Here is a 26,695-nt window from a genome sequence, read left to right on the forward strand (position 1 = left end):
TTGTACTTTTGAGCTTCACTACGCGTCTTGGCCATGTGGTTCAAAAGCAATGTAACAAACAAATGAAATGTATAGGACACCTAACTACCTAAGATCTTGGGCCGAGTTCGAGTTCTCTGGATGAAAAAGATCGTGGTAGGAAGCGATTCCTCCTTTACGGAGCTTTAAGTGGCACCAATCAGAATTAGTCGGGCCCTAACGTGGATACCATACTACAAATGAGATATCAAAATAATAACGCGTATAGGCATATTTTTCATTTTCTTGTAAAACAAAGGGATTATATTAAGACAATAAAAGTTAATATTACCAGTAGAGCCATATGCATACATACTACTCCCGTATATATGGATTTTTTTGACGTCTTGTATGCATTAATAGTTGTAAGGTTAAACATATACATGGCCCCTTGAACTTGTTAATGTTAAATATAAGTTTCAACGATGAAAAAAATAATAATATATCACTATTGGTGCAGGATAACAAGGGATAAAATAAAGGAATCAAGATGCCCTACTATTCAAGTATGAATTGAGGAAACAATCTATCAACGGGAGGTCTAGAAGCAAAGGAAAGGAAAACTATCAATGATTAGAGATGAAAAAGGAAGAAGCAACGAAAATTAGAAAAAAGAATCAATCAATGATTTGATAGATGATTGACGGAATCTATTATAGGAAGGTCCCAAATCAAAGGAAAATAAGATTGTGAAGCTCTACACTGGAGATCGTTAAAGCCCGAAATCAAGGGATCCATCGCTGATCACTCAAGTAACAGAAAGATCTGCCTAGCGGAAGAAAAGCTTATGAAGGTCACAAGTCAAGGAAGATCAACGGAAACTTGACCTTATTCTTGGAAAGAATCAATTTATGATTCATTTCAAGGATCAACTCCCTTGAGTTTGTTCCAGGCTTGAAGCACATATACTTTGAACGAACCACTATCACTCTTTTTGTTCTACTCCAAACAAGCATTGTAGTTCTTTTAGATCTGATGCGTAATTAGTGAGGGAAGAAAAAGAGATAAACACTGGTGAAGCATTGTATCAAGAAGAGAGAAGTGACATAGTGACTAAGTTGTTGGTGTAAAGCTACATCAACCATCTTGTAATTGAAAAACTTCAAATACTGAAAGAGAGCACCCTTGCAGCCCAAGGGGAGTAGACATAGGATTCACATTGTATCTGAACCAGTATAAAAATCCTGGTGTCTTTAATTCCTATACTTTATTTCTGTATTATTACTATTCTGTTCTTATCTCTAGTCGACTCATTGGTAAACTAGTCAACTACTTAGAATAGAGAGAAGAAAAATTGACAATTCACCCCCCTTCTTGTACTTTCAATTGGTATCAGAACAGGTCTCACACTTTTTATCTTTTGCTTAACAGCTAGTGAGAAAAGATCATGGCAAACCAAGTAACAATTAGAGCACTCTTTCAAGAAGTGACATTACAAGTAAGGCCACCATACTTCAATGGACAACATTTCTCTCACTGGAAAGTACACATGGAAATATATGCAAAATTCTATGACGTCAAAGTATGATGTGTCATACAAAAAGAAAACTATCCACTGCTAGCAGCAGCTCAACCTCCCACGGATCCTAAAGATATAGACGAATACACAAGATGAGCAAATGGCTGTTGTTCAAGTTAATGCTAAGGCTCAAAATTTGCTCTATAATGCTATAAGTGGAGAAGAGTACGAGAAAATTTCAAGCTGTGATACTGCCAAAAAAATATGGGATAAACTGGAAGTTACTTATGAAGGAACCAACAAAGTAAAAGTAACGCGGATAAACATGTTGGTTCATGACTATGAACTCTTCCAGATGAAAGATGGAGAATTCATTGAGGAAATATTTGCAAGATTTAGCAAAATCATTGGTGATCTGAAAGCCTTTGGCTCACCCTACTCAAGATGTGATCAACTTCGAAAATTCATGAGGAGTTTGCCTACCATATGGCAAACAAAAGTAGTTGAACTCGAGTCCCAAGATCTAATCAAACTTGCATATGATGAAGTACGAGGAGATCTTATAGCATTCGAGAAAACACATCTCAAGAAAACAAATCAGGAAGAGAAGAAGAAAACAGTTGCCTTCAAAACTACAACTGAAGGACCTGAAGATGATATTGATGACGATCTAGAAGCTCTTGAAGAAGAAATTGCCATGGTATCAAGAAACATGAATAGATTAATGAGAAGGTATAGCAATACAAATAAGGGAAGGATGTCATCGAGACGAATGAGGAAATATTATGAACAAGATAAAACTGTTGGGAAATGCTTTTAATGCGGAAGGTACAACTATGTTCAAGCTGAATGGCCTGAACTTAAAAGAAATATCTCCAGAGGATTCAACAAAAATAAATCTTTTGGGAGCTGGAGTGATGAAGAAAGCTCAGAATATAAGGAAATAGCAAACCCGTGCTTCATGACTATTTTAGAAAATGATATGAACACACACTCGGGATGCTGGACTGATGAAAGCAAAGAAAATACTGAAAACTGTTTCATAGCACGAGGTGAAACAAGCAAGGTAAGACCCTATGAATGTGATAGATGTAATGAATTGCAGGATATACTTGATCTCACCCTAAAGGAGTCTGAATGAATTGAAAAGACTCAATAGGAAAAATAAGTACTGGGAACTCAAACTTGAAGTATGTGAAATCGAAATGGATGTACTTCAAGATGAGGTTCAGGAATTGCAAATGCAACTGAATGGCATGTGCAAATCCACCAGTCACAGTTCTGTCAAGTCCAACCAGGCGACTTACAAGTCAACTGAAAAAGGGCCGACTAAAATTGAGTCCACAAGTACTAACACGAGTGATAGATCAAAAATTGGATCAATCAATGTGTGTCATTACTGTAACAAAGTTGGACATTAATATTCCTTTTGTAGATTTCGTAAGTCTAATGTTTTATGATAGATTTGGAAATCCAAGGACAAATTTAATTCCAGTAGAACTAACCAGCAATGACCCAAGCAAGCTTAGGTATCTAAAAGAAGGTGATAATTCTATTTTACAGGAATACCACATAAAGAGTCGCAAAGGAAAATAGTACTTAGACAGTGCGTATTCTAGTCAAATGACAGGTGACAAAAACCTATTAAAAAAAGTTACAAAGATAAATAAAGGAAGTGTCAAATTTGGCGATGATTCAAGAGGAAAAATAGTTGGAACCGACACATTTCCATTCAATAACAGCTGTGATATTACTGAAGTATACCTTGTAGATGGATTCAACTATAATCTCCTGAGTATAGGTTAGCTATGTGATTTTGGGTACGAAGTCAAATTCAAGAAAACAGGATGTGCCACTGAAGATGAGTCAGGTAAAATAATACTTCCAGGAAAAAGGTATGGAAATGTTTACATTCTTGATGGCATTGAAAACTTAGATAGTTACATCCAAAGTGAACATGGAGGAGAATTCGAAAGCAGAGCATTTGAAGATTTCTGCAATAATCAAGGATATACCCACAACTTTTCAGCTCCAAGATCACCTAAACAGAATGGAGTAGTTGAGCGAAAAAATCGAACTCTACAAGATATGGCTAGAACAATGATATTAGAACATTTCATGCCAAATCATTTTTGGGCAGAGGCAGTAAGCACAACCTCTCACATTCTCAACAGATGTCTTATAAGACCTATTTTGAAGAACATTCCATATGAATTATGGAAATGCAAACGGCCCAACATAGGATACTTTCATCCATTTGGCAGTAAGTATTTCATTCACAATAACGGTAAGGACAACCTTGGAAAATTTAATCCAAGGAGTAACGAAGGTATATTTCTGGGTTATTCTATCAATAGTAGATCTTTTAGAGTTTATAATAAATGTACTTTATCTGTAAAAGAGTCAATGCATGTCATATTTGATAAAAATAACACTACGACCGAGAAAGGAATTATTACAAGTGATGAATATATCAACCAAGAAATATCATAGACAATCAAGTCACAAAAGTCAACTGACAGAACAAACGTAGTCATAAAGTCGATTAATGAATTTGCCAATAATCAATTTGAACCACAAAATGATTAAACTACTCCTACGATTGGAACACATCCAAATGAGTGGAGCAGTGAACCAGAATATCCTCAAAGGTTTATCATAAGAGATCTAAGTGAAGGAATGAAAATCAAGGGAGCTCTTAAGAAAAAGGCAAATGTAGCACTCATCTCTCAGATCGAACCAAAGAAAGTTAAGGAAACCTTAAAAGACTCCAGCTGGGTACAAGCAATGCAGGAGGAACTCGATCAATTTGATAAAAATCAAGCCTGGGAACTGCTACCTAAGCCTGCAAATGCTGTCGTAGTTGGAACCAAATGGGTTTTCAGAAACAAGCTGAATGAAAATGGAAAAGTTGTGCGAAACAAATCTAGATTAGTAGCCCAAGGCTACTCACAATAGGAAGGAGTCGACTACGATGAAACTTTTTCTCCAGTAGCTCGACTAGAGTCTATACAGATTCTTCTTGCATATATATATCTTTCAAAGGATTTAGACTTTTTCAGATGGATGTCAAAAGTGCCTTTTTAAATGGCTTTATTAATGAGGAGGAGTATGTAAAACAACCTCCTAGTTTTGAAGACTCAAAATTTCCTTACCATGTGTATAAGTTGACTAAAGCTCTGTATGGACTCAAACAAGCTCCTCGAGCCTGGTACGAAAGGCTTCGCTAATTTATACTTGATCTTGGTTTTACAAGAGGTAAAGTAGACACTACATTATTTATCAAAAGATCATCACAAGGTAATCTTATTATCCAAGTCTATGTTGACAATATTATTTTTGGAAGTGCTAGCCCTTTTTTGTGCAAGGAATTTGCTAATCTCATGCAAAGTGAGTTTGAAATGAGCATGATGGGAGAGCTTACTTTTTTACTTAGACTTCAAATTCAACAATCTGAGGAAGGAACTTTTGTATGTCAGACCATATATATAAAAGAATTGATTCAAAAGTTTGGCATGAGTAGTGCTAAAGAAATTGGTACACCAATGAGCCCATCAACAAGTCACGACAAAGACGAAAAGGGAAATCTAGTTGGTGAAACTAAATAACGTGGAATGACTGGCTCTTTACTTTACCTAACTGCCAGTCAACCAAATATTATGTTCAGTGTGTGTAAATATGTCAGGTTTCAGTCAGCTCCTAAGGAATCGCATATGATTTCAGTAAAGAGAATAATTCTTTATCTCATCGGAACTGTTTCATATGGATTATGGTACCCACGATCTAACAATTTTAAACTTAAAGATTTTTTAGATGTTGATCTTGCAGGTGATAAGGAAGACAGAAAAAGCATCAGTGGAGCATGTCAATTACTAGAAAAGGCATTAATATCATGGAACAGTAAGAAACAAGGCCCAATTGCATTATCCACAACTGAGGTAGAGTATATTGCCATTGGACAGTGTTGTGCACAGTTACTATAGATGTCTCATCTACTGGGTGACTATGAATTATCTTTTAAACCTATTCAAATATTTTGTGATAATTCTAGTGCTATATGTCTCTCAAAGAATCATATGTATCATTCTAGGGATAAGCATATAGATATTAAACATTATTTCATTAGAGATAATGTCCTTAAGGGAGATACAAAGTTATCATTTGTTGGTACAACTGATCAACTAGCAAACATTTTTACTAAGCCTTTACTTGAAGATAGATTATGCTCCTTAAGAGAACTACTTGGCATTATTTCACTTGATCATAAAAATTAGGACCTATGTGTTAATTTTAATTCTTGTGTGTCAAATATTTTTAGTTTTCTTTTCTTCTGTAAGTAAGCATTAATTAAGCACCTATGATTTCCCTCTCTTTTCCCATCAGTCGCAGCTTTCAAGAAAGTAAAATCAATCATCATGTCCTTTCACTGACACCCTTTCCTTTCTTGTACTCAACCGTCAAACCTTTTCTTTTTAACTCTCTGAACCATCTTCTCTTCTCTTCATTGTTCTTATCGCTCAGAAACCCTACTCCAAAAATCCTTCAATGGCTAAACACTTCAAGAATCCCTTTGCCTCCTCAAGAAACAATACTTGTTCTAAAGGAAAACCCTCTTCTCAGCCTCCAGAACAAGTAGACCTAGGGTCTGACCACTCTCATCGAATAGGAGAAAAAGCTCTTGGCAAAAGGCACATGGAAGACCCCCTTGAATCTTTTACTCTCAAGAAATTCAAAGTAGACCTCTCGAGTTCTCTAGAGTCCGACCTCAATTTCTGGGATACCCCAAATAGAAATTTCTTTGTTGTTTTCAAAGACAAGCCCATTGCTCACATCAGAGTAATCAATCTTGATGACAAGTAGTCCCTCAATTGTAAGGTAAAAAATCTATTTGTTTTTCAAGGATGGTCAAAATTTCTCTCTTTATCCCCTCCCAAAGTTTATGAACCTTTAGTGAGGATGTTCTATGCCAATCTTCGTTCTAGCAAGCCTGATAAGTTAGAATTCCTAGTTCTAGAAAAACACATTGTCCTTGATTGTGTCATGTTTGACTTAATTTTTCCGTGTAAGTGCTCTGGTTTTCCAATGCTTTTCAAAAATACATGGCTTAAAGATTTTGAAATTTCTTTTGATCAAGCAAAACGTTTTATAGCTGAGTGTTCTGATGGTAGGCTATAATTACATATTTTAATCGCTTATTTTACTCTAATTTACTGTATTTTAATTGAGTTTGAGCTTTAATAGCTAGTGTTTTGCACTTATTGTGTGTTTTATGTCCTGTAGGAGTGATTCCGAGTGATGTAAATATTATGGAGCTAATTTGAATAATTTGGAGCTTTGAAGTCTGAGTAAAAGCCTAAAGGATTAAGTCGGGATCGTGTTCGGGGGTCGAGAACCAAGTCTGGATGTCAAAATCGAAACAAAATCCGTACTCTGATAAATTTGCACTAATGCGACGCACTGTGCGGCGCGCTAGTGCAAAAAGTGCCCAGAAATTATTTTGTGAAGTGTTTTGGAAATTACCACAAATGCGCTGCATGGTGCGGTGCGGCATCCCAAAAATGTTAGAGTGACTTCCCATTTCTCCTAAAAAGAGTAGTTTCATCCGGGGTTTGCTTTGGGCAGCTTAAATACACCAAAACACCATTTTAGATGGACATTTTGATAGATTTTCGATCCAAGGAGGCCAAGGAGGCTAAGGAGGAGTTGTAAGAACAAAAGTACAAGGATTTCATCATTCCTTCCTCACTCAAGATCCGGGTTTTGGATAGAATTTATGTTTTCCTATACTTTAGTTACATTTGTAAAGAACTTCTCCATGTCTATGGAGTAGATCCTTTTGGATTTTGATGGATTTGGTGTATTGGTGATTATTTGTGGATTATAAATCTTTTTTTATGTATTTGAATCGTTTTTGGAAGATTTAATTGTTGCATCTATATTTACTTGTTCTTGTAATCGAAAGAGACATAACTTGTGATATCTTTGCATTATATTCTTGGTTGAGTTCATAGATTCTTCTAAGTAATCGAAAGAGGCTGGTTGAATCATTGATTAAATCTAGTTAGGATAATAATCGAAAGAGGTTTTTCTAAAGACCAATCCATTACGCATTCTTGCATATTTTCATAGTGCTTAAATTGGTTCATCTCGTGATGTTAAGACCTAATCGAGAGAGGAGGTTTTGTTGCACGTTTGAATTGATAATTTAGTAAATTCGAGAGACTCACTTGAATATTAGATGTGAATTACTTAGAGTTAAATTCCAGAAAACTATCTTGCACCTATCCTATCAAAACCCCATTTTCTCCCAATGATATCTTCCTTTTCTCAGTCCTTGCTTCGATTGTCGTTAGTCAATTAGCTCTAGATTCTTAATTAATTTTAGTATTAACCACATAAATCTCAACTGTTGATCCTATTGAATAGCACTCTAGATACAAACTATGAAAATACTGTTTAAATCTAATCCCTGTGGATACGATATTATCAATCATCTATCAAATCATTGATTGATTCTTCTTCCGAATTTCCGTTGCTTCTTCCTTTTTCATCTCTAATAATTGATACTTTTCCTTTTCTTTGCTTCTAGAGCTCCCGTTGATAGATTGTTTCCTTAATCCATACTTGAATGATAGGGCATATTGATTCCTTTGTTTTATCCCTTGTGATCATGCACCAATAGTGATATATTATTTTTTCATCGTCGAAACTTATATTTAACAATCTCCCTCTTTTTGATGATAACAAAAAATAATATATAAAAGCAGTTTACTTCCCAGTTACTGTTAGTGCTTGCTTTGATATAGTCGACCTGTAAGTTGTTTTCCATAGACTGATTGTCGACTCCCCCTCAAAAGGTGCAGCTGTTTGTACTGTGCTTCATATGCTTCAGTCGACTTCATATGCTGCAGTCGACTCCCCCTCAACAAGTGCTGCTATTTGCCCTGCACACTATATAACTATATGTTCTCCCCTTTTTTGGCATCGCCAAAGAGGGGATATGCATATATACAGAGTAAAATAAGCAGAGACAAGCAATTTAGGCAATTATAGTGTAAGGACTCGGCCAGTCGTTTTGAGTATTTTAGCCCTGTTCCCCCATTTACTGCTCAATTTGTGATTTACAGTTATTGTGTGACTTATCGGGGAAATTGGTTCGGGTCCGGTGAGGTTTCAGAATGAATTGAGACACTTAGTCTCAAAGATGAAAACTTAAGTTGAAAAGATTGACCGAATATTGACTTATGTGTAAACGACCCCATAATAGAGTTTTGATGATTCCAATAGCTCCATATGGTGATTTTGAGTTGGAAGTTTGACCGAATAGTTGACTTTTTGATATCGAGGTCGGAATCCGATTCTGAAAATTTGAATAGATCTGTTATGTCATTTATGACTTGATATCGAGGTTTCGACATCGAATGTAAAAGTTGAAAATTCTATGTTTCATTAACCTTAAATTGGAGTATGATTCATGGTTTTAGCGTTGTTTGATGTGATTTGAGGTTTCAACTAAGTTCGTATGATATTTTAGGACTTGTTAGTATGTTTGGTTGAGTTTTCAAGGGCCTCAAGTGAGTTCCGGATGGTTAACGGATCAAAAATAATTCAACTTAAAGCATTGCTGGATTTGCTGCCTACTGGTGTGACAGCACTTGCGAAACTTTTGATCACAGGTGCGAAGCCGCATGTGCGCCCAAGCCATTGCGAAAGCGGCCAAGAATGGAACTGGGCAATGCTCGCAGGTGCGAAGAATTTGCCCGCACTTGCGAGGCCGCAGGTGCGAAGGAAGGGGCGCAGAAGCAAAAAATGGTGAGGAAGTCGGGCAGCACAGGTGCGGAATTTTATCCGCAGAAGCGGAGTCGCATCTGTGCTTGGCTCACCGCAGACGCGAAGGCAGCCTCATGGGAAGCCGTAAAAATGGAGTTTTGGCTGCACCTGCGAGACCACAGATGCAGCTAAGTGAGTCGCATATGCGAAAAGCCCTGGACAGAAAATATTCGAAGGGTCCGAGATTTTTGTCATTTTTGACATTTCCAACACGGGTTGAGGTGATTTTTGAGCGAGAATTCACAGAAAATCTTGAGATACGAGGCTTTCGGAGGCCAATTCGTGAGGCAAAGGTATAGCGGAGTAAAGAATTACACGGTTTGAGATAAGTAACACTTCTAAACTTGGTTCTAAGGTTATAAATCCCTGAATTACGTGTTGTATGATTTGTCTGGAGATGACTCACATGCTAGGTGACGGGCGTGTGGGCGTGCATCATAGGAATTGTGACTTAATTGATTCCGTGGAGTTGCATAATTAAATAAATATCATTACCCACATATCCTCCACGTACTAGAGAAATTTAGCTGAGACTCATATTAAAGATCATGTTTAGGCTACACGTCGATATATTTTGGGACCATCATGGGTCGTATTGCTGTTGAATTATTTGTTTGAAAAATAATTTTGTACTCAGTCACATCCATCATTTGCATATCATATCTCAGTCCCTGTTGTCATTTATTGATACATCATATCATCATGCCAGGTTGATTTTTATGTCATTAAGAGCCCGAGAGACTGGAGATTCTGAGTGATATTTATGTTTATTCATTTATGCCTGGACCTGGCTATTATAGCGCTTAGGCTGAAGGAGCCCCTCCGGAGTCTGCACCACTCACAGTGAGCGCAGTTGATATATATATATCCGGGATGGATCTTCCCTGAGCATGGATCTTTCCATAGATATATATTTCCCGAAATATTTATATTGAGGGATGGATTTTCCCTGGACATGGATCTTGTCTGAATCATTGATATTCGGGGATAGATCTTCCTCTGGGCTGGATTGGCCTTATGCAGTACTGAGTGACTGACTGTCAAGTTGATAGATATACATATATACTTGGGATGGATCTTCCCTGGGCTGGATTGGCCATATACAGTACTAAGTGATTGAGTATTCTGAGAGTGTGAGTACACAAGGTTTCCATTGTGGTACATCACATACATCATATACTTTGGCATGTATATATAGAGATGTCATATTCCTTATATCATGCAGATTTTATCTATTTTTTCTGTACTGAATTTAACTGTTGAACTGGAAAGTATGCCTACATTTCTGTACTATTATTTCTGTACAAGATTGTACCCGACTTTCAGCCCAGAGGTTAGTCTTGTTACTTATTGAGTTGGTTGTACTCATACTATACTCTGTACCTCGTGTGCAGATCCAGGTACTTTCGGATACGGTGGTTGCCAGATTTGAGGATTTATCTGTTGGAGACTATCAAGGTAGCTGCTTGGCGTCCACAGACCTTGACTCTCTTTCCTTTCAGTTATTGTTTTGTTCTATATTTTCAGACAGTGTTCTTATCCATCAGACTTTGTTATTATTTAGATGCTTATGTACTCAGTGACACCGGGTTTTGGAAGTGTTTTGTTTCTAAATATTTGTGAGGTTTTCTATTGAGTTCAAATATTATATTTTCAAATTTAAGAGATTATTGTGATTTATTTAGGTTATCGGCTTGCCTAGTATTGAGATAGGCGCCATCACGACAGGTTAGGATTTTGGGTCGTGATATATAGGCAAATATAGCAAATTATAGGCATGCTGAGATTAGCAAAAATAAAGAAAATATCCAGCGACTAGTTATCTAGTCCAAAACATCAAAAGATTGTCTGAAACATCCACAACTAACGACGCAAGAAATAAGGGAGAGTGTTGCAAATCGCCTCCTTCAGACGCTCAAAGCTGGCATTTGCTAAAACTGTCACCCCATCAATCCTGTCATGTACTTCCTTGAAGATTTTGACTGTGTTTTCTGGAAGTTTGAGAATTTTGACCCTTATCTTTGAAACATCGGACCCAGTCTCTTTGGAGATGGAATGGATGTCCCCAATAGTTGATTTAGTTATAGCAAAAAGGTACTTGATGATGGTCAGCTTGTTGACAATAACAGTCAATTTTTCTATAAGATCAGGATCACTTACATTATGATGAGAACCAGAGGTTTTGATCTTTGAATCAGGCTGAACATTCTTGACTTCACCCTCGTATTTCTTCACCCAGGAACCCTTAACACACACATACCCCATTTTGGCAAAGGCTCTTGAGTTGTAGGATTTTGAGACAGAGACTAATGGGTATTCTGAGATAGAGATGTTATGGGCTTTCAAGAGATTGGTGATAATTACTATAACATAGGGTAGACTAGTGGGGTAATCATCACTTTCAATCATAAACTTTATGACCCATGAGGACAGTTTAACCTTAAGCTTAGTCACTAGACAGTAGACAAGAAAGGTGTCTCGTTGAGAAAATGGGGAGAATGACCCAGTGCGAGGAAGAAGGGTAGTTGCAATTATGTGGGCCAGAACTCGGGTTTTGAAACTAACATCACTGGGACCTACAAACCTGTTGCCTGCACACGGAGGAGAAACCCGTGAAGAACAAAAGAAAAGAAATAAAATAAAAATAAATTCCTGAATTAGCACTATAAAATATTTCAAATACTATTGATTGCCAATCCCCGGCAATGACACCAAAATTTGACCAGCACAAAACACACACAAAAGTTGTGCTCGCTAGTCAAAGATAGTATAGTATAATATCGTGTCCACAGGGATTGGATTTAAATAGTATTTTCGTAGTTTGTAGCCAGAGTGCTATCCAGGAGGATCAACAATTGAGATTTATGTGATTAATACTAAAATTAATTAAGATTCTAGAGCTAATTGACTAATGATAATCGAAGCAAGGACTAAGCAAAAGAAGATATCAATGGGAGAAAATGGGGTGCAAGATAATTGTCTGGGATTTAAATCTAGATAATTCACTTATAATGTTCAAGTGAGTCTCTAGAATTCACTTAATTATCAGTTCAAACGTGCAGCAAAAACTCCTCTCTTGATTAAAACTTAACCTTACGAGATGAACCAATTTAAGCATTGTGAAGATATGCAAGAATGCGTATTGGATAGGTCTTTAGGAAAACCTCTTTCGATTATTCTCCTAACTAGATTTAATCAATGATTCAACCGGCCTCTTTCAATTACTTAGAAGAATCTATGAACTCAACCAACAATATAATGTAAAGATATCACAAGTTATGTCTCTTTCGATTACAAGAACAAGCTAATATAGATGCAATAATTAAATCTTCCAAAAGCGATTCACATACATAAAAATAGAGTTATGATCCACAAATAATCATCAATACACCAAATCCATCAAAACCCAAAAGGATCTACTCCATAGACATGGAGAAGTTCTTCACAAATGTAACTAAAGTATAGAAAAATATAAATTCAATCCAAACCCGGATCTTGAGTGAGGAAGGAATGATGAAATCCTTGTGCTTGTATTCTTAGAACTCCTCATTAGCCTCCTTGGCCTCCTTGGATCAATAATCTGACAAAGAGTCTATCTAAAATGGTGTTTTGGTGTATTTAAGTAGCCCCCAAAACAAACCCCGAACATAATTATCCCTTTTTAGCAGAAATGGGGAGTCACTCTAATATTTTTTTGGCTATTATGCCGCATCCCACGCCGCACCATGCGGCGCACTTGTGGAAATTTCAAGAACACTTCACAAAATATTTTACACTTCACAAAATATTTTCTGGGCACTTTTTTCACTAGCGCGTCACACAATGCGTTGCATTAGTGTAAATTTCTCAGAGTACGGATTTTTCTTCGATTTTAACATCCAGACTGGGTCCTCGACCCCGAACACAATCCCGGCTTAATCTCTTGGGCTTTTACTCAGATTTCAAAGTGCCAAATTACTCGAATTAGCTCCATAATATCTACATCACTTGGAATCACTCCTACAAGGCATAAAACATACAATAAGTACAAAACACTAGCGATTAAAGCTCAAACTCAATTAAAGTGCAGTAAATTAGAGTGAAATAAGCGACTAAAATATGTAATTATAGCCTACCATCAACACCTCACACTTAAACCATTACTCGTCCTCGAGCAATCAAATTATACTTTATATAGACACGGTCTTTTTAAACAACTCTCATAACTCATCACACCAAGAATAATTAAAATAGATTAAGCACAACACTGTAACATCCTCACCTCAAGAGTTGACTCAACAACACCACGCATTTTTCACAACCTGCTTACCTTCATGAATCAAGTGCCCTCACACAACAATAGAGAGTAGTTCCACACACAATAAAGTTTAAGAATAGTTAGGCACTCAAGATAGAAGATTTAACTCTCTCAGAAACAACATTCATGTGCCACAAAAGATGTACCATAAGCTTACCCGTAATGCACTACTCTACTAATTGAGCTCATTCAGTCAAGGATCAAGTAAGACTTTATTTGGTTGTAATGTAGGTTGTGGGATGGGTGTGATACATTTGGATATATTGACTACACCTCTCTAAGCACTTTAATATATACAATTGACCGTTCAAAATCCCACACTTTTGTCAAATCATAACTCCACCCTTACATAAATATATGTCAACTCCACACTTCTTTAAGCACAAATACATTAAGAATTACCACAAAATTTCAAGTGGCTCTTACTTTTTCAAAACAATGCATATTTCGCCTTAATTCAATAGCTCCACTCAAAAGCCAAACCAACACCCCACACTTTAACTTTTACAAAGTTCATAACAATTTCAAGTGCTCGTGAGAGGTTAGAAAGTTTAAATAGATGGTCAATTCAAACAATTGGGTAATGCTTGTAATGTGATTGCCAAAGAAACATGATTACATGCTCAAAGGGGTCAACTAGGATACATAACAATTAAGTGGTTAACAACATATAACTAGCTTAACAAAGAAATGCCTATATCACTTTCAAGACTGAATAAAACTAGTATTTCGCTTTACAAACACACATGGCAAGTTATAGACATCTAATGCACTGCACAGAGTACCCAAAACCTCACACACACATGGCACATAACTCACTCAGGATCGGACTCATCAAGACACTCTAGTCAAAGCAGTTAAGCAAAGTTAAGATCATACAATTTAAGGTAGTTATACACGAGTCAAAAACTGAGCCTAAGCGTCACAACTAAAGCACTTATTATTCTCTAGGCATAATAAAGTTAAGAGATATTGCTTTCATTTAAAATCACAGCACAAGATTTCCTACTCCTAGAAAAAAATAAAACTAACTACACCCGGTTCAAACAAAACCCTTGAAAAAGAACTGCGACACAAAGAAAAACCAAGGGAGAATTCAGACGCTACCTAAAAAAACTCTTTTTCCTTTTTCTTTCGACTTAATCCCTCAAGAAACCTGTCGAATGACATCCATCATCGGGAAAAATCAAAAATTTTAAAACTTTCAATCAAATGAATTACAAAAACACACATAATCAAATGAATTACAAAAAACACACATAGACACTTACACATTCTATACATATATACATCCCCACCCCATACTTTAAATTATGTCATGTCCCTATGACACACAAATAAAAAGCAAGAGGTAAGGAAAACTTCCTTGAACATCTAGTCGGGGTTTAAGTCGAAGTTGGGCTCCATCCCTCGCGCCCGAACTAGTGCACTCATCCATGCAGATAGCTTCTTCTCAGCCTTCTTGAGGTATACCCCAAACTTATCTTGCTCACTCATTGCAGACTTCTCTTTCATGCCTTTCACTGTCCACACAACACTAGTAGCTAGCTTCTCCCTTTTCACTCCTGTTTCTACATTCATCTCAAAAGTCACAGTCTCCTCACCCACTCTAAGCATGAGTTTTCTCTCATGTATATCTAATATTGCTCTACCCGTTGCTAGGAATGGTCTTTCTAGGATAAGGGGGCCTCATTGTTCTCCTCCATATTTACCACTATAAAATCTATAGGAAATACAAACTTATCTACCCGAACTAAGAAATCTTCAACTATTCCCTCAGGTATTAGAGTCGTTTGTTTTGCCAGCTGCAAAGATATTGGTGCAGACCTTATCTCTCCAGTCTCCTTCTCCAATTTCCTATAAATAGATGGAGGCATTAGATTAATTGAGGCACTAGAATCACATAGAGATTTATCAAAATTAGTAGTGCCTAAAGAGCAAGGTATGGTAAAACTCTTTAGATCTCCACACTTTTGTGGGAGTTTGTTTTGCAATATTGCACTGCAATGCTCTGTGAGCTTGACCACTAAGGTCTTCTCTAATTTCATCTTCTTTGTCAGGATCTCCTTCAAGAACTTGGCATAAGCCGACATTTGTGAGAGCACTTCTGTGAATGGTAGGTTTACATGAACCTGTTTTAGCACATCTAGAAACCTCTCGAACTGTTTGCCCGGCTTTTTTCTACTTAGCTTTTGGGAAAAAGGTAGTGCGGGCATATGCTTGCTCGCCTCAGGTTCCTCCCTTCTCGATTTTCCTTCTTTCTTCTTTTCGACACCATTCTTCAGCTTCTCCCCACTTTCTTTTTCATGTCTCATATTTTTTTGGATTGGGGTGAGATATTTCAATTCTTGCTCACTTCTCAAAGTTACAGCATATATTGTCTCTTTGGGATTTCTTTCTATGTCAGCCGAAAGTGTTCCTGGGGCTCTCTCAGACATTAGAGTAGCTAGGTGCCCAACCGTTTTTTCCAGTCTTCGAAAAGACACTACTAAGAAATCTAGTTTTAGCGACGGACATATTCTATAGCTAAACAGAAAATTCTGCTAGCTACGGGCAATTTTGCGACAGATTAGCGATGACGTTCGTAGCTAATTCCAGTTTTTTTTTGTAGTGAGAGGTACCCAATTCATTGATAGCCGCATCATGGGAATCAAGCCTCTCATATGTTTTGATAATGAAGGTCTTCATAGGATCTTCCATACTGGATAGATTCGACTGTGGAGATCGATACTGCTGCCTCTACTGATTTTGAAAACCTGAAGCTCCGTGTTCCTGGAATCTGGGTTATTTTGTTGACATGCATTTGCAGTACCCCCAGGTGAACTCCATGAAAAGCCGGGATGCCTCTGACCCATTGCATTATAGTTTTCTACAGCATTCACTTCCTTAGTTGAGGCTTGACACTAATGAGTAGGGTGTCCTCTTCCATATGTATCACAAACTGCGTGGTGTACATTTTGCATCGAAGCTACATTTAGCTTTCGTATTTCTTTAGCCATAGCATCAAGTTGTACTTGCATAGATGTAGTAGCATCAACTTGGTGAACACCAATTGATTTTCTTCTTTCCACACTCTCAGAGGGCCAGTGATTAGCATCTTCGGATAACTCATCAAGAATTATAACTATCTCCTCTGGAGTCTTCTTCATAAAAGGGCATACAACTGCATTGCTTAATATTCTACGCGAGGTCGGTGTCAATCCATCCCAAAAATCCTGGAGTTGCATCCATAGTTCAATTCCGCTATGTTGGCACCTTCTAAATATCTCCTTAAACCTCTCACATGCTTCAAAAATAGTTTCATTCTCTTTCTGACAGAAGTAATGGATTTCTCTTCTAAACTTGCCCGTCTTAGCTGATCAGAAATATTTATCAAGAAGTTTTCTAGTCATTCCCTCCCATGTTCTAATTGATCCATTTGGCAAGTTGCGAAGCCACTGCTTCGCATCATCTTAAAGTGAGAAGAGAAATACCCTTAAATACATTGTATCTTGTTATACCCCATTGTATTGAAAGGTGTTCATAATCTCCTCGAAATCCATCAGGTGTGTGTTTGGATCTTCGTTCATCTTCCCTCTGAAAACGCAGACCTTGCATCAAAATTATTGGCTGCAATTGGAGGTGGTCTAACACTTGACAATCCTTGATTGTAGACTGGTCTGACATAGTCACCTAATGCTCTACCAGGCCTTGGCAGTGTATTCTCGAACTGGTCTTCAATCAAAGGTCGATTTAGATTGAATCTTCGACCCCTATTGTCTTTAACAGTTTCCTCAGCAGCTCGATGGGCTGCCTCAGCAGCTATCTTTGCAACTGCCTCTACCTCATTGTCATCGTTATTAGCCATGTTTTCATGGGTTGAATGTTTTCCCAAGAACCTTACGGTGAACTTTTTCTCCTTCCTTAGTTGCCGCAGGTGTTTTTCCAATTTTGGTTTGTAGGGTATTACTTCTTTACAAGAAGATCGTGTCATATACTACGTACTTAACCTGTTGCATGCACATGGAGAAAAAACCCGTAAAGAACAAAATAAAATAAAAAAATAAAAATAAATTCCTTAATTAGCACTACAAAATCCCCGGCAACGGCGCCAAAATTTGACGAGCGCAAAACACACAGAAGCTATTATAGGAAGGTCCCAAATCAAAGAAAAACAAGATTGCGAAGCTCTGCACTGGAGATTGTTAAAGCCCAAAATCAAGGGATCTATCACTGATCACTCAAGTAGCATAAAGATCTGCTTAGCGGAAGAAAATCTTGTTAAGGCCACAAGTCAAGGAAGATCAACGGAAACTTGACCTTATTCTTGGAAAGAATCAATTTATGATTCGTTTCAAGGATCAATTCCCTTGAGTTTGTAATCTCTCAAGATTCACGTCAATAAAGAGTCAAGAAGGCCTTGACCTTATTCTTGGAAAGAATCAATTTATGATTCATTTCAAGGATCAACTCCCTTGAGTTTGTTCCAGGCTTGAAGCACATATACTTTGAACGAACCACTATCACTCTTTTTGTTCTACTCCAAACAAGCATTGTAGTTCTTTTAGATCTGATGTATAATTAGTGAGAGAAGTAAAATAGATAAAACTGGTGAGGCATTGTATCAAGAAGAGAGAAGTAACATAATGACTAAGCTGTTGGATTAAAGCTACATCAACCATCTGTAAACAAAAAATTTTAAATACTGAAAGAGAGCGCCCTTGCAACCCAAGGAGACTGGACGTAGGATTCACATTGAATCTGAACCAGTATAAAAATCCTGGTATTTTTAATTTCTGTATTTTATTTCTACATTATTACTATTCTGTTCTTATCTCTAGTCGACTAATTGATAAACTAGTCAACTACTTAGAATACAGAAAAGCAAAATTGACAATCCCCCACCTCTTGTACTTTCAGTTAATGATAACTTGCTTAATAGACACATTAACTATACATCAGATGTTCAATAGATCATTCACTTAGTTAAAATTTCCAAATAATTTATCTTACTTTTCTAGATTACCACTTTTACTCGTTATCAGTAATTACTTTTAAATACCTTTTAACATATTCTGATAATTAATTTTTTTTACTATCAAGAGATGGTGCTTTAGGGGAGAGGGATGGTGAGGAAGAAAGTTGATGTTACGTATAGGGAAAAGTTGCTACAATTTTAGCATGACAGCCTTCTTACAACGTTAAAGTCGATGGAATTACCTACTATATGCCGCTTTTTTCCAAAAAGACTTTCATTATTTGTTTTCGATCCCATTATTATTTGTGGTGACCGGACTTATCTTTCCATGCACTTGTCAAGCATATAATATAATGAGAATATAATTAAATGTGAACAGTTGGCTTTTATACTCTACAATCATTTCTGGAGAATGTCCTTTTGCTCTTGCTTTGATTTTGCTTTTATAAAAGTGATAGAATTTGGCCTTTAAAGTTTTACTGTTAGACTTATTGAACTATTGGAATTATGAACTCGCAATTTAATATCTTAATAAATTCTTACAAAAATACATATATTTTATAATATTAAATATTAAGTTCGAATGAACTCGTAGAAATACATGCTACATCCTTCTCTAATTGTGTGGTTCAGGGTCAGTAAATAGGCTTTCGTGGAAGGGTATTGTGGTAATGAAGGGAATGTTCAGAATCATTCTTTAGTACCCTGGATTATGCTCCTTGTTAGCTCTAAAGTTGTTTGAAAAAAGTTCCAATAAAACAACAACCATGATCTTATGAAACTATGCGTTTGTATAATATAGTTGACCTGATTTAATTTCTTAAACCAAATTTATCTGTTTTGGCTGCTATTTTAAAATAATTAAGACCAAGTTCTTATCGCAAAGATATCAGATAAGTCATGCATTACAAATTTACAATAAAAATTGTAATTAGTGACTGTTAGAGGCCTAAGAGTCTATTGCACCTTTTCTATGTTAATAACATCAGAATCCATTATTAAGGACAAAAGAAATTGAAAGAAAGAAACCCTAGAGTTTCTGAAGATAGAGAGAGAGAGCAATTCATTGTTTTTGTGTAGAAGGTTCCACCGACTTGTTACCAAAATATCTCAATATAAAAGCTATTATTTACATAGCTACTATTTACATAAACGTGTGGGCCTGCACTGTTGGGCCGGGTGCAGCTCGTATTGGGCCTGGGCCTGAACTGTCAACTGCAGGGTCTGTGTTAACACCCCCCTCAAACTGGAGGGTGAAAGCACACCAAGCTCGGAGAGAATACAATAGTGTGGTTGTCCAAGTAAAGCCTTAGTCATGATGTCTGCGAGCTGGCCTGAACTAGGAACAAAATGCAAGGAAATAAGACCAGAATTCAGACATTCACGTACACAATGGCAATCAATATCTATGTGTTTGGTGCGTTTGTGAAAGACGGAATTCTTGGTTATGCGTAAAGCAGCTTGACTGTCACAGTGAATGGGGACAAGACTGTGAATGGACAGACCAAGATCACCCAAAAGTCGAACTAACCAAGAAATTTCAGCAACAGTCTTCCTCAAGACCCTATACTCAGCTTCAGCTGAAGACAAGGATATAGTGGGCTGCTTCTTGCTTTTTCATGAAATAGGACTGCCATAAAGAGTGATATAGAAACCAGATACAGACTTGCGAGAGACAGCACAAGCAGCCCAATCAGAGTCAGAATACCCAAGAAGAGAGAAATTTGCATTGTTGGACAGCAGAATACCCTGAGCTGGATCATTGAGAAGGTACCTCAGGACATGTAAAGCAGCTTGCAGGTGCGGCACTTGAGGCTTCTGAAGAAATTGACTTAAGTGTTGCACAGAAAAGAAAATATCTGGCCTAGTGTGTTGGAGAAAATTGAGTTTACCTATCAATCTTCTATAGGTACTGGGATCAGAAGGTGGCTCTCACATGTCCAACACCAATTTGGAGGAAGAGTCCAATAGAGAGAACAGTAGTGAAGTGCTGGCAATTAAACGCAGCAAGGAGATCATTGGCATACTTCTGTTGAGTCATAAGATAGCCTTGAGAATGTTGAGAAACTTCTAGACCCAAAAAGTAGTGTACTGTTCCCAGGTCCTTGATCTTGAATTGAGAATCGAAGAAGGACTTTAAGGAGTTCAATTCAGAGACATCATCCCCAGCTAAGAGGATGTCATCCACATACACAGCAAGGACCACCAGAGAATTAGAGGTTGATTTGGTGAAGAGAGAATAATCATTAAGACTGGAAATGTAACCTCTAGATAGTAGGGCTTCAGACAGTTTTGAAAACCACTGTCTGCAAGCCTGCCTGAGGCCATAAAGAGACTTTTTAAGTCTGCAAACCAGTGGTGAGGAGGTAGAAGAAGAAGAGATATCAAGTCCGGGAGGAACTTTCATGTAGACCTCCTCACTTAGGTCACCATGGGGAAAAGTATTGTTGACATCAAGTTGAAAGACAGTCCAACCTCTCTTGGCAGCCAAGGTCAGCAGGCACTTAATAGTGGTCAGTTTGACCACAGGGGAGAAAGTTTTAGTGAAATCAATGTCTTCCCTTTGAGCATCACCCCTGATAACCAGCCTGGCCTTATACCTTTCAACAAAGCCATCAACTCTTTGTTTGATCTTATAAACCCACTTGCAAGGAATGGCTTTCTTGTTGGGTGGTAGAGGAACAATATTCCAGGTCTGGTTTGCTTCAAGAGCTCTAAATTCTTGTAACATAGCCTCATGCCATGCAGGGTTTGATGCTGCCTACAGGTAAAACTGAGACTCATGCATATGAAGGTCACTAGGTGCAACCATAGAGGAATCAGGAGAGGAAATAGGAAGAGAAGCTGAATTGCAGACATAGTCATTTAGGTAGGTGGGTTTGGTAACTGTTCTAAGGGATTTCCTAAGAGGAGGAGAGACATGAGAAGGTAAAGAAATTTCAGAGGAGTAAATAGAGCCAGTGGAGTTAGGAGAAGGAGTATTAGAGATGACAGGACTGAGGAGAAGAGGAGAAGGTGCTAAATGAGGCATATGATGACTGGAAGTAGAAGGGGAAACACCTTCAGTAGCAGAAAGAGTGGCCGAATCAGCAGATGAAGATTCAGCAAAGGGTTGTACAGAAGAAGGAAAAAATGAAGGAGGAGAATAAAATACTGATTTGTAAGGAAAAACATGTTCATGAAACACTACATCTCTAGAGTAAAAAATAGAAAAATTAGAAAGATTCAACAACTTGTAGCCCTTCTTTCCATAGGGGTAACCCAAAAATAAGGAGGAGATGGCTCTTGACTGAAATTTATTCCTGCCCACCTTAGAAGATGTTGCAAAGCAAAGACAGCCAAAGGATTTTAAGTGTTCATAGGTAGGTGGAGTTCCATGTAATTTTTCATAAGGAGAGAGTTTGAGCAAAAGTGGTGACGACATTCTATTGATAAGGTAAGTAGCAGTAAGTATACACTCTTCCCAAAACTTAAGAGGAAGCTTAGACTGAAATAAAAGTGCTCTGGCAACTTCTAAAAGGTGTTTGTATTTTCTTTCCACAAGACCATTTTGTTGTGGAGTGTGAGGAATGGTTGTTTGATGAAGGATACCCTCATTTCCAAAGAAATTGATCGCTTCAGTACTACCACCCAATTCAAAGGCATTATCTGATCTAAAGGTATGAACATTGGAGTGAAAATGAATTTTTACCATGGATGTAAATGCCTTAAGGATAGATAGAGCATTACCCTTACAAGAGAGAAGATGTGTCCATGTTACTCTAGTATAACCATCTATTAAAGTAAGAAAATATCTAAACCCATTATATGTCTTAGTGTTATAGGGTCCCCAAATATCAATGTGAACAAGTTAAAAGGGGGCAGTGGACTGTATAGAACTATCATGAAAAGGCAACCTCTGCTGCCTAGCCATTGGATAGATTGGACAGAGGAAAGATTGTTTAGAAGATATTTTGTTAGACAAATAAGGAATAAATCTCATTTTATGAAAAGGCATATGTCCTAACCTTTGATGCCAAAACAAGTCCATCTTATTAATAGTGGGTGTTTGATTACAAGTAGAATCAACATTAATCTGATTACAGGCAGAACCAACAACAATTGAAGGTTGATTGAAACAAGGAGTAAATGAACTTGGCTTATTACAAGATACTGAACTAGGTTGTACTATAGGGGCAGCAAGAAAGGATGGAAATAGATCAGCATCTGGATGCAAATAGTATAATCTCCCAGCAGCCTTACCAATTACCAGTGGCCTCTTCAGAGAAGGGCCATGTAAAAGACAATTGGTTTTGGTAAGTACTGCTATGCAATCCAGCTGTGTGATAAGTTGATGCATAGAAATTAAATTAAATTGGAAAGAAGGTACAAGGAGAACATTGGCCAATATTATATCATGTCTAAGATGTAGTGATCCAGTGGATATAACTTTTACCTTATAACCATGGGTAAAGTAACAAGAAAGGGTTTAGGTAAAGGTGTGAGATTTTGAAGAAGATGTTTGTGTGGAGTCATATGGTTAGTGGCTCCTGAATCTAAAATCCAAGGTTGTATACCTAGATGTGAAAATGCACATGCATGAGAAACAAGATAATCAACATCATAAGCAGTAAACAAATATGCAAAATGAGCAAAACCAGAGTCTTCTATGGAAGAATCATCAGGAGACATCCCATTGGAGAGTTGAACTTGCTGGAACATACTCAGAAGATGTTCGTATTGCTTCTTGGTGAAACCATGAGCTGAATTGTCAGAGGAGGCAGCAGAAGGGAAAGAAGAAGGGACATATGGAACTTCAGTCTGGACACAAGATGCTGACTTCTTGTTCTTGGTGAACTTAAAATCAGCAGGAAAGCCAAACAGCCTATAACACTTGTCCACAGTATGTCCAGTTTTCTTGCAATACTTGCAAGAGGCAGAATTTGCATTCCTTTTGGAGTCAAAATTGACTCTCTAAGTGAAGTTCCTGCTGTTGTTGTTGAAAGGGGTAGGAGAGGCTAGAAAAGATGCAGAATCACCAGAAAAATTAGGAGCATGTGGTGTTTCTCTCTGGCTCTCATCTTGTTGTAGAATAGAGTAGACTTTACTTGTGGGTGGTAAGGGCCTCGTCATCATGATGGTGCTTTTGACAGTAGAGTAAGATTCAATTAACCCATTAAGGAATTGAAATAACTGTTGATCCTCTATGAACTTGGGAAGAGCCCCACATGAACAGGTAGCTCCCACATAGGATGAATTCAATTCATCCCAAAGTGTCCTAAGTTTAGTAAAATAGTTAGCTATATCTGAAAAACCTTGTATAGTTGTGCTTATCTCTCTCTGGATTTGTAGATACTTTGACCCATTGGACTGCCCAAACCTCTCATTTATGTCTTTCCAGACCTCTTTGGCAGTCTTAAAATACATTATACTAGTGACAATTTCTCTCGATACAATGTTTATGATCCACGACTTTACCATATCATTGCACCTTTCCCAATAGGGATAATAGGGTGATTCTTGGGTAGGCTGGGATATTCTTCCATCTAGGATTCCTAGTTTAGTTTTGGCAGACTAGGAAGTGAGTATGCTGTTTCTCCAAAGAACAAAACCCGTACCATTAAAAGGTACTGAATCCAATAGAAGATAGTTATGGTTCTAGGTGCTCTTTAGGTTATATTAATTTTGTTTGTTAAATGGTAATATTTCACAGTTATTACCAAAAGAAAATTTACAATAAAATTTTGTTTTGGTGACGAAACTCTATAAAAAATTAAAAGATTTTTTGCAAATTTGAGACAAATTCTTCATGCCGTCGCAAATTGTAGCACCAAAAATCTGTACGAGATTTAGCGACAGATTGGCAGTATGTTTTTTGGGTTTTTTTGTTTGTTTATTTATTTATTTATTTATTTATTGCTTCTAAACTATCCAAATATTAAGAAAAATTAAGGTGAGGTTCATTACACTCCGGAACTGATCTTGAAGTATCAATTCCCAAATAGTTTTTGCGGAATTGGAATAAAGCATAAGTGGGAGGTGAATCCAAAATACAATATTGTTTCCAATTAAGTTATGAAAATCCCGGTTTTTTCTACAATATTAATCCGGCGATTAATCCGCCATGGCCTGATAAAGTCTAAATTTTGGCACTATATTCAGTGATAGTTTTGATGGATTATCCTTTACTGATGTACTCGCGTTTGATTTGAATAATACAATGATGAGAAACCTTTTTTAAAAAAAAATAAGAAAATGATTTAACATAAAAAGTATTCTGCGAAACATTTTTCCTATGAAGATTCTGGCTTCTGGGGCGACAAAGTTCATGTCCATCACAAATAATCATTGTTAGGTATCAATGAAATGAGAGCCAAATATATCAAAGGACATATTTTTATCTCTCTAAGAAAATTACAATTAAAAAAACCTTCTCTATTTTCAGTGAGAGAGAAACAATACTTTTTAATACAACTATGAAGTAATAAAAAAAAAACTAAGGTCCTTAAATCTTTATTTGACCAATGAAACTAGACTTCATCCAAAATCCCAACATAAATTTGGAAAATCAAAAAAGCAAAGGGTCAAAATCTAATAATTTTGACAAATCAACCTCCTTTGCAACATTAACTCCTCCCTTCACATTCACTAAGCTCTCCAAATAAGTATAAGCTTGAAATGGGGCTCGAAGTTCATGGTTTTCAATAATCTCAACATCTCCTTCAATAATATCATACAAATATAACTTTGTCTCACCTTTTGTATAAACGTATTCTCGATTTTCGTCAAAACACATCTCTTTCCTCTCTTCTGCTACCAATGCCTTAGAATTCTCCCAAAATCCAGCTTCTAATAACAACCCTTGACTAGGTTCAACTTTAAACCTTCTAGTCCAAGTTCTTTCAACATCATTTTCATTCAAAATCCATATATCAAATCCTGCATTCATCCATATATCAACTTTTTCGAGATTTTCAGAATAAATCAAAGCCAACGATTCGTTTAAGTTGAATAGCCTTAATGTTATTGCTTCCCTTAGGTCAACTACAATGCCATGGTGTTCTATAGGTGGTGAAATAAAATTCAATTCGTCACTGCTCATTTCAAAAGAAACCACAACACTACACATTTCTTCGTTTCTAACTTCAACTCCTACCCAATAAATAAAACCTTTTACCACGACCATTCCAGGAGCCATTGGTTTCCAAAAAGGAAGTATAACTAGTAATACACGACCATCACTTGCTATTTTTCTCCAAGAATTCGTGCTCAACGTGTAAACTTCAACCTCGTACTTCCTCCTCGATGTAGCAACGTTCAAGAGTCGAACAACCATATAGTCATCATTCCCTGAGTGATAACCAAACCCTAGATCGGTTACACTGAGTTTACCTAGGGTTGAAACATATGGAGATCTAGGAACTGGCTTGAATGTTTTAATGGCTGGATTCCATATAACAATCGCGACGCCATTATGGTTAACGAGATTCAAGCAGATTAAGCCATTGGCGGAGCCAACAATTCTTGTTTTTTCAGAGGTCAAACCAAATGGTACGTCGAAATGGAGAGGTGGGATGTGGCTTGGTTTTGTTAGCGAATGAATTAAACGTACCATGACTTCAAGAGTTTTGTGATGGCGACCCATGATTAGAAGATGGGGTGGCTTTTCTTGGGTAGTTTTGGCAATGTGTTTGGAGATGAAATTAGGGTTCTTAATTAAAGAACAAAAGGGTTTGGATACAGATTTGAAGCGTAACAATGACTTTACTGGAAGTCTCAAGAGAATTTCGATGACAATATCCCTTGGAAGAAAGGAACAAAACATTGTTTCTGGACCAAATTGGTCTGAATTCATGATTATGATAAGAAAAAACAAGGAAAAAATGGAATTTTGAAGCTAAATCATTTGTAATAATATCATGAGAAAAATGAAAAGATATGTTGGTGTTATGTATCTTCAAGTAGGGTGTCAATGTGCACTGACCTTTAACCATTCTTTGGTCTCTGTCTCTTGACCTTGTGCGGCATTACATAATCTTAGGAAGTTTATATTTGGTGGTATCCTTTTATGCACCATTCATTCTATTTAATGGTTTAATTTTAAAGATTGAGCATATTAATTTAATAAAATAAATAGTCGATGAGATTATCTAGT

At 37.0% G+C, this 26,695-nt stretch overlaps 2 protein-coding genes and 1 non-coding gene across 3 annotated transcripts; 1 reads left to right on the forward strand and 2 right to left on the reverse strand.

The window, feature by feature from the left end:
* Window positions 1-16,841: 16,841 nt before the first annotated feature.
* On the forward strand, window positions 16,842-16,948 carry LOC142178644 (small nucleolar RNA R71). The gene has a single exon (XR_012706915.1). It is a non-coding gene; the product is annotated as a small nucleolar RNA R71 (small nucleolar RNA).
* A 4,374-nt stretch (window positions 16,949-21,322) lies between these two features.
* LOC142178299 (uncharacterized) lies at window positions 21,323-23,967 on the reverse strand. Its single transcript, XM_075247630.1, has 4 exons — window positions 23,714-23,967; window positions 23,118-23,491; window positions 22,618-22,767; window positions 21,323-22,335 (listed from the first exon to the last, which is right to left on the reverse strand). Exons 1-4 carry the CDS (start codon window positions 23,965-23,967, stop codon window positions 21,323-21,325), a joined length of 1,791 nt encoding a protein of 596 aa, XP_075103731.1.
* A 1,040-nt stretch (window positions 23,968-25,007) lies between these two features.
* LOC107770289 (F-box protein CPR1-like) lies at window positions 25,008-26,467 on the reverse strand. Its single transcript, XM_016589580.1, has one exon. The coding sequence runs from the start codon at window positions 26,393-26,395 to the stop codon at window positions 25,109-25,111; it is 1,287 nt and encodes a 428-aa protein (XP_016445066.1). The 5' UTR covers window positions 26,396-26,467; the 3' UTR covers window positions 25,008-25,108.
* Between the last annotated feature and the right edge of the window lie 228 nt (window positions 26,468-26,695).

The sequence above is a fragment of the Nicotiana tabacum genome, chromosome 24 (assembly GCF_000715075.1).
Source record: "Nicotiana tabacum cultivar K326 chromosome 24, ASM71507v2, whole genome shotgun sequence".
In the NCBI taxonomy this organism is placed as follows: domain Eukaryota; kingdom Viridiplantae; phylum Streptophyta; class Magnoliopsida; order Solanales; family Solanaceae; genus Nicotiana; species Nicotiana tabacum.